The 25,146-nt window shown below is 46.6% G+C and overlaps 5 protein-coding genes and 1 pseudogene across 5 annotated transcripts; all 6 read right to left on the bottom strand.

Annotated features, from left to right (window-relative positions):
- Positions 1 to 4,586: 4,586 nt before the first annotated feature.
- Positions 4,587 to 6,191, bottom strand: LOC4324099 (uncharacterized; annotated as a pseudogene).
- Positions 6,192 to 8,881: 2,690 nt separating this feature from the next.
- On the bottom strand, positions 8,882 to 15,653 carry LOC107277339 (receptor-like protein EIX2). The gene is given in 1 exon segment (XM_066305749.1): positions 8,882 to 15,653. A coding segment is annotated over 1 exon segment (882 nt). The 3' UTR covers positions 8,882 to 14,771.
- On the bottom strand, positions 15,335 to 22,715 carry LOC112939626 (receptor-like protein EIX1). Its single transcript, XM_026026960.2, has one exon. The coding sequence runs from the start codon at positions 19,026 to 19,028 to the stop codon at positions 17,241 to 17,243; it is 1,788 nt and encodes a 595-aa protein (XP_025882745.1). The 5' UTR covers positions 19,029 to 22,715; the 3' UTR covers positions 15,335 to 17,240.
- Positions 21,213 to 22,156, bottom strand: LOC136351152 (uncharacterized). The gene has a single exon (XM_066305754.1). It carries the CDS (start codon positions 22,154 to 22,156, stop codon positions 21,347 to 21,349), a length of 810 nt encoding a protein of 269 aa, XP_066161851.1. The 3' UTR covers positions 21,213 to 21,346.
- On the bottom strand, positions 21,213 to 24,222 carry LOC4324098 (uncharacterized). The gene is made up of 2 exons (XM_015771703.3): positions 23,845 to 24,222; positions 21,213 to 23,756 (listed from the first exon to the last, which is right to left on the bottom strand). The coding sequence occupies exons 1-2, from the start codon at positions 24,220 to 24,222 to the stop codon at positions 23,634 to 23,636; spliced, it is 501 nt and encodes a 166-aa protein (XP_015627189.3). The 3' UTR covers positions 21,213 to 23,633.
- Positions 22,439 to 23,514, bottom strand: LOC136355428 (uncharacterized). Its single transcript, XM_066307997.1, has 2 exons — positions 22,990 to 23,514; positions 22,439 to 22,675 (listed from the first exon to the last, which is right to left on the bottom strand). The coding sequence occupies exons 1-2, from the start codon at positions 23,512 to 23,514 to the stop codon at positions 22,439 to 22,441; spliced, it is 762 nt and encodes a 253-aa protein (XP_066164094.1).
- Positions 24,223 to 25,146: the final 924 nt, after the last annotated feature.

The raw sequence follows: 25,146 nt of genomic DNA, 5'->3' as shown, positions 1-25,146 counted from the left end.
TAATAATTTGACCGATAATAAACTTTAGGTTACTTGTAAACTTAACCTAGAATAATTTATCAGTAAGAAAACCATTGGGGCATCAACTAGTATATTTCTAGAGTTAATTTGATCCATACCATTACAAATATGACATATTAGAAAAATATTATTGCAATTCACGTTAGTGGTTGGATGCCACTGAAAATTTATAAAATTGGAACCATCACTCTCTCCGTCCTCCTCTCCCACGTCACCATCCTCACCATCACCCCGCTGTGCGCGGGCGGGGAGAAGGCGAGCCGCGACAGCGGGCGGCGGCTTCGGCACGGACTCGGCAGGTGGTGGCCTGGGTGCGATGGCAGTGGGCTCAGCGGGCTCGGCGGGCGGCGGCCTGGGCGCGATGGCGACAACCTCGGCGCGGACAGAGCGTGGGCGGCGCCCTGGAGCAAGCACGACGGCCTCGACGCTTGTGGCGATGGCAGCGCGAGGCGATGCAGGTCGACGACGGCGTGAAGTGCTCGGCCTCGGCGCGGTCGCCGCCTCCTCCAGCTCGTCCGCCTCCCACGATGACCACGACAAGCGCGGAGAAGTGCTCGGCCTTGGCGGGCTCGAGGTCACCGCCACCGCCGCCGCCATTCGTGATCTCCTCCACCACGGAGCCGGACGAGACGAGGAGGTGCGAGTTGAGCTCTTGACATGGCTCAGCCTCTCGGCGCTGCATGCCGTCGAGGTTCTCCTCCCCTTCTTCTTTTTCTTCCTTTCTCCGTCTTTCCCCTCCTTCTCCCTGCCCAGCACATCCTCTTCTTGCCCTTGGCCGAGCTGACCTACCGCCAGCTGCGCCAGCGCTTCCCTCGCCGCGCGCCGTGCGCCGCACCCCGCCATTGCCAGCCCGCCCTTGCCGCTTTGTCGAGAGAGAAAAAAGAACGAGAGAGAAGAGATAAGAAAGCAAGAGAAGAAACAAGAGAGGCTGACGATGTGAGAGAGGAGATGGAAATAGTGACGGTAGTGGCATGGTTCTAATTTTACAAATTTTCAATGGCATCCAACCAATAACGTAAATTGTAATGATATTTTTCTAATATGCCATATTTGTAATGGCATGGATCAAATTATCCCAAATTTCTATATACAGTCAAATAATGACAATACGGCTTATATCTACGGTTGCCTTCTCTTTTAAAATAACATGTACAAGGGCTGTGACAGTTGAAGATGTCAATACAAGATTTTGTTCACTTCTGGCATACTTCTGTTGTCTTATGGCATATTAATTCAGTAAATACCTAAAATCCTTGGCTTGTAGTACTCTAAATCTCCCTATATAATGGGACATTGAGATTAATGGAAATTGAGAGAATTTCACATTTCACTTTTCATATAATTTTTATCTAACAATTGCTACAGAAATCTTAGTCGATTAAGGTGTACCATATAGGTTGATCTACAGCAACAGCTTTTTTGTTTTGTTGTTGTTGGTTTTTTTTTGTGTGTGTGTGTGTAAAGGTAACGTCTCACGTTATCTTGATCAAGGATCTTACAGACTTGCCACAAAAAAAGAATCCTAAGCATTGGATGTTACAGAACATCAAACTGCAGGATTGGATGTTACAAATTTTCAATGGCATCCAACCAATAACGTAAATTGTAATGATATTTTTTTAATATGCCATATTTGTAATGGCATGGATCAAATTATCCCAAATTTCTATATACAGTCAAATAATGACAATACGGCTTATATCTACGGTTGCCTTCTCTTTTAAAATAACATGTACAAGGGCTGTGACAGTTGAAGATGTCAATACAAGATTTTGTTCACTTCTGGCATACTTCTGTTGTCTTATGGCATATTAATTCAGTAAATACCTAAAATCCTTGGCTTGTAGTACTCTAAATCTCCCTATATAATGGGACATTGAGATTAATGGAAATTGAGAGAATTTCACATTTCACTTTTCATATAATTTTTATCTAACAATTGCTACAGAAATCTTAGTCGATTAAGGTGTACCATATAGGTTGATCTACAGCAACAGCTTTTTTGTTTTGTTGTTGTTGGTTTTTTTTGTGTGTGTGTGTGTGTAAAGGTAACGTCTCACATTATCTTGATCAAGGATCTTACAGACTTGCCACAAAAAAAGAATCCTAAGCATTGGATGTTACAGAACATCAAACTGCAGGATTGGATGTTACAAATTTTCAATGGCATCCAACCAATAACGTAAATTGTAATGATATTTTTCTAATATGCCATATTTGTAATGGCATGGATCAAATTATCCCAAATTTCTATATACAGTCAAATAATGACAATACGGCTTATATCTACGGTTGCCTTCTCTTTTAAAATAACATGTACAAGGGCTGTGACAGTTGAAGATGTCAATACAAGATTTTGTTCACTTCTGGCATACTTCTGTTGTCTTATGGCATATTAATTCAGTAAATACCTAAAATCCTTGGCTTGTAGTACTCTAAATCTCCCTATATAATGGGACATTGAGATTAATGGAAATTGAGAGAATTTCACATTTCACTTTTCATATAATTTTTATCTAACAATTGCTACAGAAATCTTAGTCGATTAAGGTGTACCATATAGGTTGATCTACAGCAACAGCTTTTTTGTTTTGTTGTTGTTGGTTTTTTTTTTGTGTGTGTGTGTGTGTAAAGGTAACGTCTCACATTATCTTGATCAAGGATCTTACAGACTTGCCACAAAAAAAGAATCCTAAGCATTGGATGTTACAGAACATCAAACTGCAGGATTGGATGTTAGATGAATATTAAGCATTGTGAAATTCGATTTGATTCACCGACATATTATCGCAGGATAACTAGTTACCTCTTTCATTTCATACACAGGACAGGATAACAACTTCACCATAAAAATAAAACAGTGAGTGTATAGCATATGTTGTAAGCGTATACCCTGTTTTGTTTTCCATGCAGTCATATCATAGAGAAAAAGGATGCACTCACCATTCTTAGCAAATTTTGCACACAGATAAAGCTAAGTATGCTAATCAGTCCATGTGCAATAAACAAGCATGTCACAGACAGGATCACAGAACACAAAAGGAGGCCCTTGATAATGCCTAACCAACAGCTACATAGCTGCTGACACATTAGCCACCATAAGAAATGCTACAAACAAAAATATCCCTTTCCCCCATGCAGTCTAAACTGTTTCGATAGATTAACATTGGCCGCAAATAAAGAAACCATGCTAAGAGCATTACCCAGTTTGAGCTGCGGTGGCCATTCTGTTCCCGAAATTGGTTTTGTTTCTTGCTGATCAGTGACCACCAACCACTGCCAATTTGCCATGGGAAGATTCAGGATATTATGCTGCATTTTCTGTTCCTCACTGAGGACCAGACCAATGATATCATCTCCTGACCTACAACGTTCAAGCATAGCTCTCCCCTCCTCAAGATGAAATACCCTCCAGCATTCCTTGACTCCTTTTACATTTGAAAGAATATGTGGCCACGGTCTTCATTCAGTCGATTACATACTGGGCACACCATCTCTAGGTTTACACCTCTCCTAACAACGAGCGATTTGATTGCGAGATGAAAGCTTTTATCACACAGAGACAGCATGTTTGTTCGTGGGAATACCATTTCAGCCCAGAAAACAACGGTGCCCGGGAATCTCATTCTTCCGGCCAGGACGAGATGCAAATCCAATGCAGTACTGCTGAGTGATAAATCTCTCAAGTCCTAACTGAATGTCATATACATAAAGCAATCTATATCCTGGTTGGGGGATTGGGGCTACATTGCTATAGCAATCCTCTTCTTCCAAAGGCCAAATTACTACAGCAATCTGAATCGAGTACTGGGTTCACTGTGGTGTACGATGCAGGTTGATTAGAACGCAAAGTTATCTTTTGCAATGAGGTATCTGGAATTCTGGATCCTCTTCCATACTCACAACAAAAGAGAATCCAAATACAGTATATGTATCAAAATTCAGTAAAACAGTACTTTCACACCCGTACTGAAAAGAAAGTGCTGAGGAATGGTAAAATGGTTAGTATTACAGAATATCAAAATACAAGATTGAATGGTAGATGAATATTCAGCATTGCAAAATTTGAGATTGAATGGTAGATGAATATTCAGCATTGCAAAATTTGATTTAATTCTCCGCATTATCACAGGATAACTACTTGCCTAGAGTATTTCATACATAGGACAGGATAACAATTTCACCAGTTTTTATTTCTCTGTAGTTAAAAAAAAACAGGTGAGTATAGCAGACATCATAAGCTACCCTGTTTTGTTTCTAAGCAGTCATATCATACAGAAAAAGGATGCAGTCACCATTCTTAGCAACATTTGCACACACATCCATATTATGTAATGAGCAAGGATGTCGCAGGCAGGAGTGGCAGACTCAGAACACAAAAGAAGGCTCTTAATTGTAATGCTAATAGCCAACATAAGAAATGGACCAAGTTGAGAAGTTATACAAACAAAAAGATCCCTTCGCCCATGCAGTCTAAACTGTTTCGGTGCTCATAGACATAAATATTGGCCCCAGATTATCTTACAGTTGAGTAAATAGCAGATTAACATCTGTCACCAATAAAGAAACAATACTGAGAATGCTATCGCATTTGATTCATAAAGCCCATTAAAATTCCACCAATAGTCGTATAGGCACAGAGACTACCAAAATCACTGAAGTGGAAAAATTATCTTTTTTTTTTCAGAATATCACCAAAATGCTTGTCCCCTGATAAGAGAATTGGATAGAACAATGTCTCAAGAGATAATTAAAGATTAAATTTGCCGACCTTAGCCTAGTTAGCAGTTAAACATTGGTGAGATAGTCTTGGAGCTGCAGACTTCCCATAGTTTCCTACTAAAGACGGCGGCCACGCCATGATGTAGGGATGGAGATGACGGGACCGAAAACTCATTGGAAACAGCTTCTCAATCTTCTTTGTTTCTATGCAGAGTGAAAAGATCATCTCTGTTGTGGCCAAGTACACAAAGCCATCGTTTATAGAGTCACCACCTTCAGCCCACCATGGATTCCCAGTTGGTTTGCTTCCTCACTGGAAAGGATACTGTCAGCAAATCTCCACCTCTCAACACCCTTCTCGTCGAATTTGCGCATCCATACACTAACGGTGGTTCCGACGACGCAGACAATGCAAGGGACGTCATCTTTGGTTTCACCAACGGCGAAGCTGCAACCCTGTTGGACCTCGGAGAATACCGGGATCTCGTGGACTGTGAACTTCATGGTGTTGGTGTCCAGCACCAGCATGTGCTCCTTGTTCTTGAAAGGCCAGAAAATGAGGCCATTGGCCTGCATCCCGGGCTTAAGCCAATGCTTGTTACCGTCGTGCGGCGCAACCGGCGAAGCTCTCGCCTCAATGTCTACCCACGGGAGATGGCACCAACCGTTGGTGCCATTTGAGAAGACGGTTGCCTGCACCCTGGACTCATCGTGGCAGCCAGACCAGCTGGAATGACATGGGATCCTCTTCCGAGCAAATCAAGTGTAGGTCGAGGGAAATTGGCGAAGATTCTTCTTCTTGGCCGGTGGCATCTGCCGCACCCGCATTGTTGGCCGCAGAATCGTTGATCCGAAAGGGCATATTGATGAAATCTGTCATCCGCGGGGCCATGGGGTTGACGGTGGCGACCAATCCGGCGTCGGAGTTCACGAGGAGGAGGTAGCCGCCCCGGCAGTCGGAGACGCGCCATCGGAGGGGCGCGCCGCCGTCGTCGAGGTCTCGGAGGCGGCGGGTGAGCAGGAAGTCGCCGCCGCGGATGGCCGCGAGGACGTCCCGGTCGCGGCCGTGCGAGGCCATGGCCGCGGGGGTCGCAGAAGACGCCGAGGAGGGGCGGCGGGTGGAGGTCCCGGAAGCGGCGGCGGAAGGACGGGGAGGAGGCCACCGCGGCGCGCCACGCCCGGCAGGTGAGCGCGGCGCGGACGAGCGAGGCGAGGGTGGGGAGGCGGAGGAAGATGTCCAGCAGGAGGTCCTCGCCGAGGGAGTCGATGGCGGTGTGGTGTGACGTCTTCCGGGATTTCGCCGGCGGTGGCTGGGTTGGGTCACCTCCGCCGGCTGGAGCGTCGTTCGCCGGCCGTGGCGGCGGCGATGATCGCCGGGCAGTAAAACATACTTGCCCCATGAGACAAAATGGACGGAGTTTCTTTTTCTTTTTTTTCTTTTTTTTTTAGAAATGGACGGAGAGTTACGGTCTGTTTGGAACAGCTCCAACTCCTAAATTTAGCTGGAGTTAGGTCTGGAGTGGAGTTGTGGAGCTGTCTAAATCTAGCTCCACAACTCTAGTTTATTTTGTGAGAGAGCTCTACCCGGCTCCATTCCCAGTTTTGGTGGAGCTGAAACTGTTTGGCTGAGCTCCAGCTCCAAGAGGGATGGAGCTGGAGCTGGAGCTGTGCCAAATAGACCCTTAATTTAAGGGCTTTATTGTTGGAAATGATTCTTATGCGTAAAAAATAGAACGGTTCATTAGCACATAATTAATTTAAGTATTAATTTTAAAAAAATATTAATATGAATTTTAAAGTAACTTTGTTATAGAACTTTTTAAAATAATGCACCATTTAACTTTGGAAAACTTGAACGTGAAAAACGAGTGAATAGAGTTGAGGAAAGTGAAGGATGGTTATGGGTTGATAACTTGATATAACAAAGATATAATATTGGGCGGATTATTGTCTTATGGTGTGAATTGTTTATTTATTTTATAAATATATTAAATATTTTAATAAATGAAGTTAATGAATAGTTTAAAACAAGTAGCCTAACTAATGCAATAGAAAATACATTTTTCGAATTGTGAAGGGTATGTATAATTTATTTTAATAATCTGGTGAATAAAAATATATGGCCTTAGACTTTTGTTTTTTTTAAAAAAACATGAAGTATAAAGAATAGAATACTTTGGATATATTTGGTTAACAAGCACATCTTGTCATATTTTATACTACCTCCGTTTTAGATTATAAGACTTATAATATGTCTAGATTCATTAACACATATATGAATGTGGGTATTGCTAGAAAGTCTTATAACTTGAACGGAGGAAGTAATGTTTAAAGTAAGATAAGTTTAATCAACTTGCATATTTGTTGTTTACGGATACAGTTGTGACAATATACCTTTCCAACTCTTCAAACAAACTAGGTCACATTCATCAATGACTTTGAAATGTGTGTCGATATTATTTTAGACTTGTTAAGATGGGAAAAAAATTGAGTACCTAACCTTAAACATAAATAAGTTTGATAACTTTTTTTTCAAATGGTGACAATATATGGTTAGCAACCAATCAGACATATTTTTTTTTACAAGAGATCAGTCAGGTATTTTGATATATCTTATTGAATGAAGGGTGAATGGGGTTAGATGATAGTAGTAGGGTAAAGATGTAAAGGACATTTAATAGAGATTGGTTGATGAGAGAAGTTCTGTATGTTCTAAAATATTTTGAAGTATGTTTTTTTAGATAAGACTTTGATAAATATTTTTGTTTCGTTATTTGTTCTGACACAAAAATCCAATTAATTAGATTCATGTTTAAAAGTGCTTACTTATGATTATGTTTCTATGACATAAATGATACCCCAATAATGCAATTATTGGCTAGTCAAAGTCTTGTCATAACGAAACAAAATATGCATTATATTTTGAAACGGATGGAGTATTTATGAGTTATTATATTTGTGAAAAAAATAAATGTTAGAAAATCTTATATTCGTGGACACAAGAATTATTGGTATAAATAATAAAACAATAAATGCCAAACCTCCCGACCAAACTAGAAAAGCATTTCATGTCATGGTAGGATTTTTTTTCCATACAGGCTCCTTTGATTCATAAGGCTGCGTTCGATCTCTACTTTTGAAGAGAGATTTTTAACACATGTAAAACGAGAAAACTAATTAACACATGATTAATTAAATATTAATTATTATAAATTTGAAAAGTGAATATATTTGATTTTTTAAACAACTTCTTTATAGAAACATTTTGCAAAAAAAGAATAATTTAAAACAGTTTGAAAAACGTGCTAACAAAAAACGAGAAAGTTGAAGAAAAAAACCTAAGCCAAGATACTACCTTCATCCTAAAATATATAGTAGTCTCATATTCTCTTAAGACAAATGATATTACAGACTTACCAAAAAAAAAAAATCCTCAGCATTGAATGTTACAGAATATCAAACTAGCTACAGGATTGAATGTTGGATGGATATTAAGCATTGTGAAATTCGATTTGATTCTCCGCATTATCACAGGATAAGTTGATAACTACTTACCTATTTCATTTCATACATAGGACAGGATAGCAACTTAACCATTAAAATAAAAGTGAGTAAGCAGGTATTATAAGAACCCTGTTCTGTTTCCAAACAGCCATATCATACAGAAAAAAAGATGCACTCACCATTATTAGCAAATTTTGCACACAGATGGAGGCATAAAGCAAAGTTTGCTGATCAGTCCATGTTATGTAATGAGCAAGCATGTCACAGACAGAATCACAGAACACAAAAGGAGGCCCCCTTAATAGTGCCTAACCAACAGCTACATAGCTGCTGACACAGTAGCCAACATGAGAAATGCTACAAAAAAAATCCCTTTACACCTTGCAGTCCAAACTGTTTCGATTTTCAGAGGCAAAAATATTGGCCACAATCGTTTTAAGCAGTGTGAGTAAATTGTAGATTAACATTGGTCGCAAATAAAGAAACAATGTTAAGATCATTGTCAAGTAAGATTCATATATCGGTTTAAAAAAAAGTAAGATTCATATAGCTAAACAAAATTCCACCAATAGAGTCGTATAGGCACGGAGAGTACCAAAATTTTGGTCCCCCTGATAAGAGAATTGCATATAACAAAGTTCCAGAGGCAATTAAAGATTAAATAGACTAGGTAGCAATTAAACATTGATGAGATCATCTTGGAGCGGCAGCAAACTTCCCATAGTTGCCTACTAAAGAAGGCGGCAACGCCATGGGATGGTGATGATGGGACCAGAAACCCATTACAAACAGCCTCTCAATCTTCTTTGTTTCTACACTATATGAGGGTTGTCATAGCACAAACTCATATAAGTCTAGTAGTAGATCACATGTCGTACATATAGCTTCTTGCCACATTTAATTTTGTCTAACTATTTTATGGCCATCGATTTTGTAGAAAAAAAAAATGTGGCATGCCAAACCTTAATTAGCAGAAGAAATTTAACAAACAAGTCTTCCTTGATTTGGGCGCTAAAAGCTTATTCTTCTCCGGTGCCTTTAGGTACTTGACGAGGCACTAGCCTTTCTGAACCAGAGTGCCCAACTAACAACGACGAACACATACGCTCTATCATACAGATTATCAAAGAGACGGAAATAAGCAATCCTCCATGTCTTCTTGAATAACAAAGCACAAAATACTAACCACAAGCCAAGCAGAAACCCCACGATTATTCCTAGAGTGAAAGACATCTCTGTTGACCAATCATTGTTTTTTTGAAACCTTAGCCAGCTTAGCTGGTTTTATATTTCAGAAGATAAGCACCGTACAAATGCCACCAATGGTGACAAGGGGAAAGACAGGGGGAGCAGAGCAGAAAAAAAGGAAAATTAGGATGAGAGGTTAAGGCGCTATTCTCGCAAGATTTTTTGCCCCACATGCCGACCATGTATGTATTTCGTCCATTATTCTTGCCGTTAGTTGAGGGATTTGAAGTTTTTTATCTTTGAAAACTCGCCTGTTCCTCTCGCACCAGATTTCCTAACTCAAGAGAATGTGCAGTGACTGCATCCCCTTACTTTGACATTTGCTTTGTTGCTTTGTTCTTGATTCCCACCAGTCAACTAGGCTCTCGTCCGTATTGTGCACCGGGAAGGGTTGGTTGTGGTTCATCCTAGCCATTATTTTGTCCCAAATTTCTCGCGTGAATGGACAATCCTTGAATAAATGTTGCACCGTCTCCAAGTTCCTGTAGCAGAGTTGGCAAAAGTAGTTATTGGGCCATTGTCAGACTTGCAAGCGGTCGGATGTCCATATCCTGTTTTGCAGGACAAGCCATGCAAAGTTTTTGCATTTGGATGGCGCCCATGTCTTCCAAATCAAGGTGGCGGCCCTTGAGTCTTTTCTACCAGCGAATTGGGCTAAATAAGCCGATTTTGCTGTGTATTTACCGGTATTTGTCCATCTCCAGGTGATGGTGTCTTCAACTCGTTCCTCCAGGTTTGTCTCATTATCCCAGATAAGGCGGAACACTGCGAAGAATTCTCGGATCAGTGGCATGGACAGCTCATGCCTAATATCCTCAATCCATTTGTCATTGGTTAACGCATCCTGAACCAAGCGTTGCTTTCCTTTAGAGTGGTTGAAAAGCGCTGGCGCTAGGTATTTCAGCGGCTGGTGTCCAATCCAGTTGGATGTCCAAAATTTTGCCTTCCGCCCATTACCAATTGTTACCTTTGTTGCGGCCGCGAAGATTTGCTCATCTAACTCATCGCAGGGGGGTGTTGTCCCAACCCAAGGTTTGTCAGGGCACTCCCACTCAAACCATAGCCAACGGAGTCTCAAAGCTCTCGCGAATTTATCAAGGTCCAACACGCCTAGTCCTCCCATCTTTATTGGGGAGCATACTTTTTTCCAATTCACTTTGCACTTCCCCCCGCTAATCTCTTGATCGCCGGCCCAGAGGAATTTCTTCCTAATCTTGTCCATGTCTGTGAGGAACTGTTTAGGCGGCTTTAAGGCGGTAAGGAAGTAGGTTGGTATGAAGCTGAGAACAGACATGACTAGCGTCTTCCGCCCTGATTGCTGGATTAACTTCCCTTTCCATCCCGCTAACCTTGATTGCAACTTGTCCATCACCGGTTGCAGGTGTATTCTCTTGATGCGGCCTGGGGTGAGCGGCAATCCCAAATATGTTATGGGAAAATTGCCCCGCTGTCCATTGAAATTTTCCAACACCTCAGACAGGTTCTGCTCTGCGCATTTGATGGACACGACCGAGCTCTTGTGCAGATTCACTTGAAGGCCTGTGGCCTCGCCGAAGAACTTGAGGATGCTAATCAAGTTGTTGACATCATTCCTGATCGAGTTTATAAAGATCGCTGCATCATCAGCATATAAGGATATTCTGAACTGCGCTGCTCGGTTTGATAACGGAGATAGAAGCCCCTCTTGCGTGGCCTTGTTGAGTAGTCGTTGAATCGGGTCAATTGCTAGGATGAAGAGGTAGGGCGAGAGGGGATCACCCTGCCGGAGACCTCGCCTGTGTGTAGTTGGTTCTCCCGCTATCCCATTGAGTAAAATTCTAGATGATGCAGTCGATAGGAGAAGCACAATCCAATTTCTCCAACGCTGACTAAAGCCTCTCCACTGCAGCATTTCGACAAGGTATTCCCAAGATACTGAATCAAATGCCTTTGTTATGTCCAACTTGAAGAAGAGGGATGGTTTCCGTTGCATGTGCAAGGACCGGACCATGTTGCGCACATAGAGAAAGTTATCTTGTATGCATCTCTTCTTGATGAAAGCACTTTGGGCATGCGAGACCAAATCACCAAGCAGTGCTGCCAGTCTCATTGCCAAAGTTTTGGATATAAGCTTCGCCACAGAGTGGATCAGACTAATGGGTCTAAAGTCATTCACCGAGCGTGGCGAGTCTTTCTTCGGCAGCAGTGTTATCATGGCCCTGTTGATGCTTCCAAAGTTCCCCCCTGTGAGGTTGTGAAAGCTTGCAAAAACGTCCACAATTTCCTTTTTTATTATGTGCCAGCAGCTCTTGTAGAAAGCTCCAGTGAAACCATCTGGGCCCGGCACTTTTTCCTTTGGAGAGTTTTTAATTGCTTCCCAGATTTCATCCTCTGTGAACGGCTCATCCATGCTATCATCTTGTATTGTACTCAGTCCTAATGCTTCCCAATTTAATGTGCAGCCACGCTGTCTTCTTGTCCCTAAGATTGAGTTGAAGTGGGCATGAAGGTGAGCTGCTTTGTCCTCGTGTGTGTGCAGGGTATTTCCATCTTGCTGCAAGCAATGAATGAATTTTTTTCTCCTTCGAGCATTCATCTTTATGTGGAAGAACCTTGTGTTAGCATCACCTTCTTTTAGCCATTTTACCCTAGATGCTTGCTTCTTCCTCGCCTTTTCCACCGCTGCTAGCCCTAGAATTCTTATCTTGAGGTCTTTCCTGAATTGGTGTTCCTCTGCTGTCAGAGTTCTTGTTTCCAGGGCTACATCCAGCCTGTAGATAAGTTCTTGTACCATAGCGAATTGTAATTTTGATTGCCCAAACTTTTGCTTGCTCCATTTCCTCAAGGCTGCTTCGGTGTTTCTGAGCTTTTGACTTAGCCGCCAAGTGGGGTGACCTTCCTGGATAGGCTCGTTCCAAGCCTGGGTTACGACGCCTAGGAAACCTTCCACTCTAATCTAGAAATTTTCAAATCGGAACCTCGGTTTCCTCTTTGGTTCTTGCATTGGTGCTAGTAGCAACTGGCAGTGGTCTGAGCAGGATGTGGATAGTGCTAGCAAGGAATGCCCAGAGAAAAGAATATCTCCCTCACTATTGCTCAGAATCCTATCTAATTTGCTTAGAATCGGGTTTCCCTGCTCATTACTCCAAGTGAACTGCCTGTTTTGCAATCTAATGTCTTTTAGCTCCAAAGTATTTAAGGTTGACCTGAAGCGCCCCATTAGATGCCTGTTCAAATTCTGGTTATTCTTATCCCTAGCCTCGTATATGATGTTGAAGTCCCCCATGACCAACCATGGCGTGTCTGTTGGTGGCTTGGCTGTGACTAATTCGGCGAGGAAATTTTCCTTGTCACAGTCTTCTGAGGGTCCATAAACTACTATGATGATGAAGCTGAGGTTATCAGTTATGGTCGTTGCCATCACCGAAAGATGGTGTGTTCCTTGGGAGAAATTCGCCATGTTAACAATTGTGTCATCCCAGAAGATGGCAATTCCTCCACGAGTTCCATTGGCAGGAAGGAAATTGAAGTTCGACAACCTGTTTCCCCCAATCTCTTTGCCGATCCATTGGTCTATACTACTTAATTTTGTTTCTTGCAAGCACAGGATGCCTGCTCTGGCCAGCTCGGCTGCTTCGAGGACTGCCTCTCTTCGTGCTGGGTTATTTAGTCCGCGAACATTCCAACTGAGAATTCTCAGATGTTGTAACATTTGGGCGAAGTATAACACACAATTTTTTCCAAAAGGATCGATCCCATAGTGTTTTCCAAATGAATTAGTTCATAAGCAGATAGAGGGCTACATATTTTCTTCCATGACCTACAACTACAAACCAAACATGACCATGTAGAAGCAATTTCACTATCTTCTAGCCTGTCTACTCTGCTACTAACCAGCTGAAGGCCGGTGTCTACCGGGAGCGCTATTCGCATCAACCGACTAAGGAGCTCTGGCTTAAGGCCGTTGCTGCATGGGAGCGCTAGTCGCATCGACCATACAGCGAGCAGCGGCTTAAGACCGCAGAGAAATGTAAAGGATACATACAGATGATGATGGAAGACCATTTCTGCAGCTCTAACACTGATGCGGACAATCATGACAGCTGACGACTTCTCTCAGGGCGCGGCAGCGCGTGCCTCAGACCACCGCCGTTGTGGTGGTTCCTTCCTCTCCTGGCACCGGCATGTCGTGCACTCCATCCAGGCGTGTGAGCACCCGCAGACCGGCGATGACATGCAACGGAAGTGGTGTGTCGAAGGACTTTGCATAAGCCTCCACCGCCGCATCCCCGACCGGTTCACCCGGGGTGAGCAGCCCCATCTCCTCCATGAGGCGCACTTCTGCGCGCTTGGACACCGGCACCGACGAGAAGCGCGCCTTACGGCCGCTCCGCCGTGACGGCATCTGCACCACCTTGCGTCCGCACCCCTTCGTCTTGGCCGCGCCGGGCGGCGCCAGCTCGAGCGGCGCCTGCAGGATGATCGGCGGCTGCAGCTGTGAGAACAGAGGAGATAAGACGACCTTTTCACGTTCACCTTCTCCTCCGTGGATGGGCTGAGTCTGGACCGTGGCCTGGTGTTGCTCCTCGCAGTCGGCCTGCTGCACCAGGGTGGGCTGGTCTCCTGTGGAAGCTTGGGCCTCGTCATCTTGAGTGGACTGAGCGAGGAGGTCCATCTTGGGGGCCTGCTGCGCATCTGGGCCGAGATGGCCCATCTTCTCCTGGCCCAACTCAGCTGCCGACGCCACCTTATCCTCTCCCAGTATCGGTTCTTCCCCACCCGTCCTCTTCGTCTCGTTCTCCGCCTCCCGTGAAGACTTGGGAGCGATCTCTGCCAGGAGCGGCAGCATCGGGTCATGGTCCCCCTGTTCGTCTGAGAAGGGGAGGAGAGGTGAGGAGCATAGGATCTGGATCAGAGGGTCGGGGAGACTCACGAGAGCGTTGACTGGCTGCTGGTCGCCATCAGCCTGGCCACTGACAGCGACCACCTTGGTCGTCGCGCCGCCTGCATCGCCCGTGCCGTCCTGACCGCGAGGAGTCAAGGAGCTTGGGGAGCGCGTGCGACGGGATCTGCAGCGGCAGGAGCATTGGGAGCTGTGCCTGGTCCGTGAGCGGCCTTGGCGCCCATTGCCGTGCGCTCGCTGGCGGCTGGAAGGATGCGGCGTGCGGCTCCGGTGTCGCGCCCCTTCCGCCGCCCGCGACTCAACCGACCGGCCCCTTCCAATGATGACATCGCGCAGCGAGCGGCGGCGTGGTGGAATATCCTCAGCGTGGCACCGCCGCCCGTCGTCATCCTCATCATCCTCCGGGTCTTCTCTTCTCTGCGGCGGTGCCCTGCATCCCCGCCTCGCTGCCGCCCGTCGCCGAGGACCAATCATTGTTGCCCTCTCTGATAGGATGACCATGAGGTGTCTCATTCTCTGAACAATTGTTTGGAAGAGGGTGCCCACACAAGCCAGTATTTCCAATATACATTGAAGCTGGATCATCAGTGTGGAGAGTGTCTAACTGAGGTCCTGAAGGTATTCTCCCTGAAAGATTGTTATAGGACAAGTTTAACTCTCCCAAAGAAGTTAAATTTGACAGGGTCTGTGGAATTTCACCAGAAAGTTGATTGTGTGAGAGATCTAGAGACTCCAACGATTGTAAAACGCCAATTTGATATGGAATATTTCCAGTTAGTTGATTGAAAGATAGATTCAAGTTTATTAAACCAATTAGTGAGCCAACTTCTTCAGGTATGTTTCCAACCAAATTATTGCTGGATAGATCAATCCTCACCATATACTTCAGCTGGCTGCTATACTGAAGTTCCCTCCCTTTTATTGCCATGAACAAGCTATCATCATACCATTCAAATTCCATGACTTCTCCGAATCATTCAGATGTCTGTACAAAAGTGCCATTCAGTCCTGTTTGGCGAGGATCTTGATTCTCTGAAGACATCCCTTTCAAGGTTGCAAGAGATTGTGGAATTATTCCTGAAATATTGTTTTTTGCTAGATCCAGGTATTGTAGATCCTCAAGCTCTGTGATTTCACTTGGAATTTGACCAGAGAACATGTTTGACCTTAGTCGAAAAATCACCAAAGATGACAAATCACCTATCCACTTTGGTAAGCTTCCATGGAAATTATTCCTCGCCAGATCAAGGAAGGTGATTTTCATGCAACTTCTCATAAATGAAGGGAATTCACCGGAAAGACTATTGTTTTCTAAAAGAAGAGTACTAATACCCAAGCTTGCCAGCCTACACTGAGGAAGCTCTCCTACTAGAAGGTTTTTTTTTTTAGATAAGTCATCGGAGGGGAGAGGTTCCCCACCTGAATTGCATTAAATAAATAGAGTAAGGGTTACAACTGAGATTACATGACATGAAGAGATTGCAAGGGGGAGGAGAAGATCCCTTTCCAAATTGAAACTACAGCTCTATCAGGAGGCTTAAGACGTTCAGACCAGAGAGAACATTCGTCCACACATTTACTAATTGCTGCCGGAACTGAAGCATCCAGGTTGCAGAAAACAACGTCGTGTCTGTGGTTCCATAGTGCCCATAAGCAGAGAAGATAGAAGACCTGGTGGTGCAGCTCGGGCAGGTTTCCATTGGGGCGCAGACGTCCGAGTTGACGAACATCCTAAATAAGCGGGTCAATGCCGATCGTCATCCAGAATTGCCGGGCAAAGGGGCAAAGGAAGCAGATGTGGCTTGCAGTTTCAGATGCAGCTCTGCAAATATCGCACAAATCTGAGGCTACAATTGTCTTCTTTACCAGATTATGCTTTGTCGGTAGCCTTTCCTTAGCCAGGAGCCATGCGAAGAGTTGAGCTTTGAGTGGTGCCTTGTTATGCCACACGAACTTCCAGTTTGGACAAGCATCCAGCCAGACCTGAGTGGCTTCATATATATGTTTAGCTGACAAGATTGGCAATTGAGGAGAACATTTCGCGGCTCTGAAGTCTGGGCATTCATGAAGATGGACCGAAAGCAATTTATCCTGAAGAGCGTCTAGCTGCGCTAGAGCCACTGAGGATAACCTGGGGACGAAGCAGTGTTGCAGGCCTGTTTGAAATACGGTCTGAACTGTTATTTCTAGGTCGAGAGAGTGCGTGAGCAGGGCAGCAAAGGAGTCACATAGTGGTCCATCAGGGAGCCAGTTGTCAAACCAAAAGGAAGTGTGAGCTTCGTCGCCGATAGAGACTAGGGAAAGCCTGCGCATCGTCGGCAGGAGGGACTGCAAGGAGCTCCAGTGTGTTCCCAGGTGAAGTAACGAGGTGTCCGAAAATTCCTCCCAAATCCAATTTGCCCAGGATGAGTTCGAGTGGTGAAGATGGAAGAGACGTTTTATCAGGAGTGCCTCGTTCTGAAGGTGCAAATCTTTTATGCCCAATCCTCCGCATTCCTTTGGTTGGCAAACTCGATCCCAAGCAACCAGACAGCGAGCTCCCGAGCAGCTATCGTCTCCAGTCCAAAGGAATGCTTTTCTTTTTTTGTCAATTTCTTCGATCGTTCCAAGAGGCAACTTGAGGGCAGACATGGCATAAACTGGGATACTATTAAGAGCTGCATTAATCAGGACAATCCGTTCTGCATAGGATAAGAGGCTGGCCTCCCAACCTGCCAGGTATTTGTCCACTTTCGCAATGGTAGGGCGAAGATCTTGAATGCGAAGTTTGTGTGTTGACAGTGGCAGACCAAGGTAAGAGAGAGGGAAGTTCTCTTTTTTGCACTGAAGGATTTGAAGGAGTTGTTGTTCCAAATCTTCAGAATCAAGGATAGCCAAAAATCTGTAAATCACATATGGACAGTGGAACACTGCCTGGAATGTAGTTGGAGAATAGGACAAGTGCTGCCAATTCCGGAGCTTGAAAATCTGAAGGCAATGGTGCAGATAAGGAGTTTCTAGAGATGTCTAGCTTGGTGATATTTCTGAGTAATTGCGGAATTGAGCCCTTTAGCTGGTTTGAATTGAGGTGCAATTCTTGCCTTGTCCTCGCTTCAAGTTTGGCTGGTAATTCTCCATCAATTTGATTGTGAGACATATCCACATAAAATGCATAGGAAATTTCATCCCAAAACCAACTTGGGATTGCATCGGCTATGCCTGCATTTGAAACATCAATGTAGATAATGCCCTTTTGGTGTTTAAACAAGATAGGAAATCCCGGACCCAGTTGACATGAAGCCAGTTGTGCTCTGATTAACTTGAATGGAGGAGTCCATGTGGAACCCACAACAACCTCTAAAGAAGTGTAGCTCAAGTCCAATATAACCATATTGCAAAGATTAGCAAGATAGTCTTCTGATATGATACCAGTCAAGTTATTGTGGCCTAGATACAATATAGTCAACTTAGTAAGAGCTCCAAGCCCCAAAGGCACAGGCCCACTAAGCTGGTTCCCTGAGACACTAAGGTCCTTCAAGTTGGTCAAGTTTACCAACCAAACTGGAAGATTGCCTGTCATGTTGGTTGCATCCAGATTTAATGCCTGCAATTTGTCCCATGCACACTTTGGCAGCCTCTCCATCTGTTCTGTTATGTCCCCGCTCAGGTTAGTCCCAGTGAAGACTTCTTGCAAATTGCATAGATTCTTCAGAGTTGGTGGAAACATTCCTGTGATATTATCATTATCTTGCATGTCAAGAACTTGAAGTGCAGTCATGTTTCCCAAGCTATCAGGAAGAGGGCCATATAGGGAACAGAACTCCACTTCGAGGGTTCTAAGGGTGGTTATACCCCAGAACCAGTTAGTAGCAAGTGGTCCATAGAAGTTGTTGGAAGAAAGAACGAGCTTCTCAAGAACTGTAAGGTTGGAATGCAGAAGTGGTGGGTTTGATCTCGTGAGTTGACACAGTTCGAGATTGAGAACTCTCAAATTGGGAAGCATATTGACCACATGAGCCCAGTCAGAAACCATGCTGAGATTGACACCGCTCATGTCAAGATACTTCAGTGAAGAGAGGCGTCCCAGCCAGGAGAGATCCGATGAGAAAATCTGTCCAGAATAATACATGCTGCCAACGTCGAGGTAGGACAGCCGGGAGAGATTGCCAAGCTGAGTAGGCACCTCTCCAAAGAAATCGATACAGGAGAGGTTGAGATAGACCAGGCTCTCGAGAGACCCCAAGAACGATGGTATGGCTATACCCGGTCCTCCAAGGTTGTTCCCGCTGAGATAAAGATACTTCAAACGCCTCAGGGCAAGCAGGGAGGTGCTTACCTGTCCACGCATGGCGTGAGGGTTGTCCAGTCTAACTTGGCGCTGGTCATCCCAGTAGAGAGTGTTGCGGAGGTCGAGCTTGACGACATGGCCGGTCCTGTTGCTGCACCCGACGCCGTTCCACCGACAGCAGTCTCCTGCACCCTGCCATGAGTCGAGGAGCCTCAGCGGGTCGGCCATGACACCTTCTTTGAAGGAGAGCAATGCCGCCCGCTCCGCCGCGATGCAGCCGACGCCATAGCTCTGCTGCTGTGGTGGATGGACAGAGGAGGCAGCGGCTGCGGCGGCGAGGATGATGATCAGAGTCCAGAGCATGGATGCAGCAGAGGCATCCATGGATGGTGGATGGGACCTTTGCTTGCCTTGTGTCTGTCTGTGGTGCTAGGACAGACAGGGAATAGAAGAACCAGCAGTGGAGCTAGTGATTGGAGTACAATAGAGCCGTAGTTTTTCTGGGAGAAGAAATTCCAAGTCATGCAGAAAGATTTGCAGAGTCTTCTGTCTTGGGGAATGCTCTAGTAAAGTTGGCAAGAACCTGTCTCCATTTGATTTAACCTGACAAGAGAAAATTTGTATGGTCACTTCTCCTGTCAAAGTCTCAAAGATCAATATTAATTCACAGACAAATATTTGCCATTATTATTGGAGTCTGAGAGACTGACTCTGACTCTAAATCAGTGAGAAAATTCTAACATACCACAGAGGTTTGACTCACCACAACAGATCAGTAAATGACACTAAGGTTGTGTTTAGTTCCTTCCAAAGTTGGAAGTTTGGATTGAAATTAGTACGATGTGACTGAAAAGTAGTGTGTGTGTATGACAGGTTGATGTGATGGAAAAAGTTGGAAGTTTGGATGCAAAGTTTGGATCTAAACACAGCCTAAGCTTAATCAGCATGTAGTCAAAACAACAGTTTTTCTGCCAACGAGGGGAAAAAAGCCAGACAAATACTTATGGCAAGATTTTCACATCACAAGGTTGCCAACAACCTCCTTAAAATATTTTGGCATCAAATTATCGAAGTAACAAAATAAACGGCATCACTCAGAACTTACAGAGATGAAAACTATACAAATCGTGGAAGGGCGATGAGAACGCAGCGGGCGGGTGCAGCCTCATTGTGTGGGACAAGCTCTGCCTGCCGTTTCACAGTGGTGGGCTGGGTATCAAAGATCTGCGGCTCATGGTTGTGGCCATGCGTACTCGATGGGCATGGTTACGGAGGGCGCATCTGGCGCGTCCCTGGACTAATATGGCGCCACCACTTGACAAGAAGGTGGCACACTGTTTAGCAGCCGGCTGTTCCATTATATTGGGCAATGGGGAGCAGGCTTTATTCTGGACCGACAATTGGATGCCTGGCAAAGGCTCGATTTCTTTATGCCCATTCTCTTTTCTTTTGTCCAAGACAAGAAGAGATCGGTTGCGAAGAGCTTGCAGGACAATAGATGGGTGGATGACATTAGAGGTGGCCTGTTAGCTCAAGCTCTAGTGGAATTTTTTGCGCTTTGGGATTTAGTCTCTCCCCTAATTCCAGAGCAAGGTGCAAGCGATGTGTTTTCTTGGTGGCTATCAGCGAATGGCAAATTCTCTGTCAAGTCGGCATATTCCTTGCTTTCCACCGGCCGCACATGATGCATCATTGGAAAGACCATTGCGAAGTCCAGTGCTCCAGAAAGATGCAAGTTCTTCATGTTTTGTGCAATGAAGGGGGCCTGTTTAACAACCGATAATCTTCAGCGCCGTGGTTGGCACCTCGCCTCCATCTGTCATCTCTGTTCCAGGGAGGAAGAGACGTGTGCCCATATCTTTCAAGGCTGCTCCTATACCCAGGAGGTGTGGAGCGATGTTAGGGGGCGGTTGGGCCTTCGTTGTTCATTGCCGGCGGTGAATTTTCCTTCTTGGTAGTGTGATGCTTGCAAAACAATCACGAAGAGGGATAGGAGAGCGTTCGATGCAGGCGTCATCTTGGTGACTTGCTGATTTGGAAAGATCGGAATGCCCGTGTCTTTGAGGGGCGTGCAGCGTTGCCGGTGAGCCTTTGTGCCACCATTGAGGATGAGTGGAAGTCATGGCAAGAAGCGGGCTTGACCGTATCTGTCACAGGTGTTTCGTAAGTTCAGGGTGCCGGCTGGCGCCCGCTTTGTAAATAGTTGTAAATTCTTTCTTCCATCTTAATATACTCCGGTCGGCTGTTTGCCGACCCGGCGAAAAAAAAACTATACAAATCAGTCCATGTTATGTAACCAGCAAGGATGTTTCAGACAGACACATCAAACTGTAATGCCAAACCAACACCTAAAAGTTGTCACAGAAGCCAACCTAAGAAACTTTACACCTTACAAATAAAATGACCCCTGCAGCTCATGCAGTTGAAACTGCTTCTGTTTCCAGAGACATAAATAATTAACATGTCGCAAATAAAGAAACAATGCTAAGGGTGTCATCAGGTTTGATTCATAAAGCTCATCAAAATTCCACCAGTAGAGTCATATAGCCATAAAGAGTACCGGAACCATTGAAGTTGAAAGATTTTTTTCTTTTTTGCATAATATCACCAAAATGTTGATCCCCTGATTAGAGAATTGAATAAAACAATGTTCCCGCAACAATTAATAAAGATTAAATTTGCCACCTTAACCTAGCTAGCAGTTAAACATTGCTAATATCATCTTGGATCTCTGCAAAGCTCCCATAGTTTCCTACCAAAGTAGGAGGCCACGCCATGATGTAGGGATGGAGAGGGAACTGGAAACTCATTGGAAACAGCTTCTCAAGCTTCCTTGTTTCTAAGCAGAGCGAAAGGATCATCCCTGTCGCGGCCAGGTACACAAAGCCATCCTTTATGGCCACCACATCAAGCCCACCATTAATACCCAGTTGGTCCGCCTCGTCGTCGCAATTGACGCCGTCGACAAACCTCCACCCCTGAACACCCTGCTTCTTGTCGAATCTGCGGATCAACACAACAATGGTGGCTCCATTGACATAAGCAATGCAAGGGATGCCGTCTTTGGTCTCGCCGACACCGAAGCTACAACCTTGCACGAGCTTAGAGTATATTGGGAACTCATACACGGAGAACTCCATGGTGCCAGTGTCCAGCACCAGCATGTGCTTCCCATTCTGGAAGGGCCAGAATATGAGGCCATTGGCTTGCATCCCGGACATAAGCCAGTATTTGGTGCCATCTTGTGGCACATCCGGCGAAGAAACCCTCTCCTCGATGTCCACCCATGGGAGAAAGCACCAATCCCTTGTGTCGTTCGAGAAGACGGACACCTGAACCCTGAACTCGTCGTGGCAAAGCCAGACCAGTTGGAATGACATGGGATCCTCTTCCGAGGAAATCAGGTGCACGTCGAGGGAGATTGGCAAGGATTCGTCTTGGATGGCGCCATTGCTGGCCGAATTGTTGATCCGGAAGGGCGTTTTGATGAGATCCGTCATCCGCGGGGCCATGGGGTTGACGGTGGCGACCAATCCTGCGTCGGAGTTGAAGAGGAGGAGGTAGCCGTCCCGGCAGTCGGCGACGCGCCAGCGGAGGGGCGCGTCGTGGTCGGGGTCCTGGAGGCAGGTGAGGAGGAAGTCGCCGCCGCGGTCCCGGTCGCGGGTGCGCCGCGCGGGGAGGAAGACCGGGAGGCCGTCGTGGCCGTCGGGGTCGCCGAAGGCGCCGAGGAAGGGCGGCGGGTGGAGGTCCCTGAAGCGGCGGCGGAAGGACGGGGAGGAGGCCACCGCGGCGCGCTACGCCCTGCAGGTGAGCGCGGCGCGGACGAGCGAGGCGAGGGTGGGGAGGCGGAGGAGGATGTCCAGGAGGAGGTCCTCGCCGAGGGAGTCGATGCCGACGACGCGGCGTGTTGTCCTCCGGCGTTTCGCCGGCGGCGGCGGCTGGGTTGGGTCGCTACCGCAGGCCCTCGCCTCGGTCGCCGGCGACGGCGACGGAGGCGGCGGCGGAGATGATCGCCGGGCAGTAAACCCTACCTGCCCCATGAGATGAGAGTATGAGACAAGGCGGTAAATCGAGGAAATGGGCGGCGAGTTGATTCCGGGAGAGGAAAAAGTACACCCAAGGTCCCTCAACCTGTCATCGAATTACAAAATCATCCCCCAACCACAAAATCAGATATATAACATCTATCAACTTACAAAACCGTTCACTCATTTATCCGATGTGATGGCTGAGTCAGCATGGGACCCACGTGAGCCCCACGTGTCAGGATGCCACGTCAGCGCCCTCTATCTCTTTCCCCTCCTCTCTCTCTCTCTTCATCCTCCTCTCTCTCTCTCTCACTCACAGCGACAGGGGAGGAGTGCCGCGCACCGGCGGCTGGCGGGGGATGGCCGGTGAGGCGGGCGTGTCGGCGGCCGCCGAGGGAGGAAGGCTTGGTCAATTGAGCACAGCCGCGCGCGCATGGGCGGCGGGGGAAGAGATGGGCGTCGGCGACAACGACCGAGGAGCTGGGCACGGGCGGTGGCCAAAGGGGGAATAGCTGGGCGCGGGCGGCTGCCGCCGGGGGAAGAGATGGGAGGCAACGACAGTGGGCGAGGAGTTGGGCGCGAGCGCCCGCTCCTCCCGACGGGATCCTCTCTTCCTCGTCGGTGTCGTCGTCCCCCTCGTCCCCGCTGGATCCCGCCGTGGCGCAGTGGCCATCGTCCTGGTCGCCCGCCGCGCCGCCGCTCCATTCGTCCGCGGCGTCCCACCTCCGCGACCTCCCGGCGGATCCCGCCGCCACCTCCGCCGCGCCACCTGCCTGGATGTGGGAAAAAATGGAATCGACCACCACCGCCTCCAAGGGGACCTCGTCGTGGGCAGCGGCCATCGTCGATCTCGCCGCCCCTAGGGCCCTCCATGCCGGTGCACGAGGCCGGGGTTGTTGGCCTGCAGAATGCGGAGGCCAGACGACGGCGTGGTGGAGGACCAGCTTCGGTACAGTATAGTTCAGTTCAGTTGAGGAATCTTGTCGTGGAGACCGACGACGAGCGTGGTGGCGGCGAGCTGGTTCACCGTCACCACCACCGTCTCCCCGACCTTCCCCTCCCTAACCACTATCTCCACCTTCGCCTGCATACCATTTCACAATTAAAAAGATGATTTGCTTCTTTCTTTGTTTTGAGTTGAGCCAACTACCACCATTGATTGATGGGTTTACCTCCGCGATGCCGTTGCAGAGCTCCCTGAAGGCGAGGGCGAGCTGGAAGCCGCCGAGGCGTAGGCTGCGCAACCTCGCTGGCGGGCAGACGTGCAACAGCGTGATGTAGTCACTGGCGCGGATGAAGTTTTGGATGGCCCACTGCAGCGTGCCGCCATCGCCGATGGCAGCGACTGATGGCGGCGTCGTCGAGATGTGATGATGGCCGTAGCCGCGCGCCGCCCTGAACCCGCGCGCCGCCACCCGGGAGCCGCCGTCGCCGGCCGCGCGCGCCGTCGCCTGTGCGAGAGCAGAGAGCGAGAGGGAGGAAAGGAGAAGAGAAAAAAAAAAAAGAGAAGAGAGGAAAGAGAGCAGGAGCTGACAGGGACACCCTGCCATGTGGGGTCCACGTGGGTCTCACGCTGACTCAGCCGTCACGTGAGACAAAACCGGGTCAAAACAAGTTAGGGGATGTGTTGTATCGGTTTTATGGTTGGGGGACGATTTTGTAACTCGGTGACAAGTTGAGGGACCTTCGGTGTACTTTTTGCCTTCCGGGAGATGGTGAGATGGACAGCGCGACTTAGCTATAGTAGTTGGGCTCGGCCCATTTAGTCACACATTCACAGTGCCCACAGTGCGTGGAACACGAACGGACCGGGACTGCCTATATATTTATTGACAAATTTTCCTCCGAAAATATAACAGATGTAAGTAATAATATAATCGTGATATAATTACATTGTAATTTGCATATAACTATAATGTATAACTTTCAAAAATCCCTCATTACCATGCTTTTACCGTAAAACGGAGATCTTGGGACCGAACCCCCTCGCACTGTGATTTTTTTCTCTCACTTGCATAAGCCTTAAAGAAAATCTAAAAGTTTAAAATTATAAGAAGGTTATATACAAGTTACACTGTAGTTATATACGAGTTATAGTATAATTAAACTAATTTTAGAGAGAAAATTTATCGATAAATATATAACAAAATCGAACAGACCGAGCCTAAACTCTAGGCGAGGCCCGAGGCACAAGGCTGAAGCTGCTTGTGGATTGTGTCTGGGTGAAGGAATAAGTTCACTTTAGGTCTAGGTATAACCCGTTCCTGAACTCACAAACTGTGTCAACTTTCATCCCTAAGTAATATGGCTCTTGGTTTCGTACGACGTGGCGCTTTGACTCTAGTCAGTTTGTGCTGAGTCAACGTGGGCCCCACGCGGGCCCCACATGTTAGCAGCCTCTTCCCTAGAAGGCAACAGGCGGATAAGGTAGGGCTAGAAGGATAAGGCCGTTTAGGTAACGGGAGGTAGGCGCA

The sequence above is a fragment of the Oryza sativa genome, chromosome 1 (genome assembly GCF_034140825.1).
Source record: "Oryza sativa Japonica Group chromosome 1, ASM3414082v1".
Lineage (NCBI taxonomy): Eukaryota > Viridiplantae > Streptophyta > Magnoliopsida > Poales > Poaceae > Oryza > Oryza sativa.
This window is presented reverse-complemented; position numbering and strand designations above follow the sequence as displayed.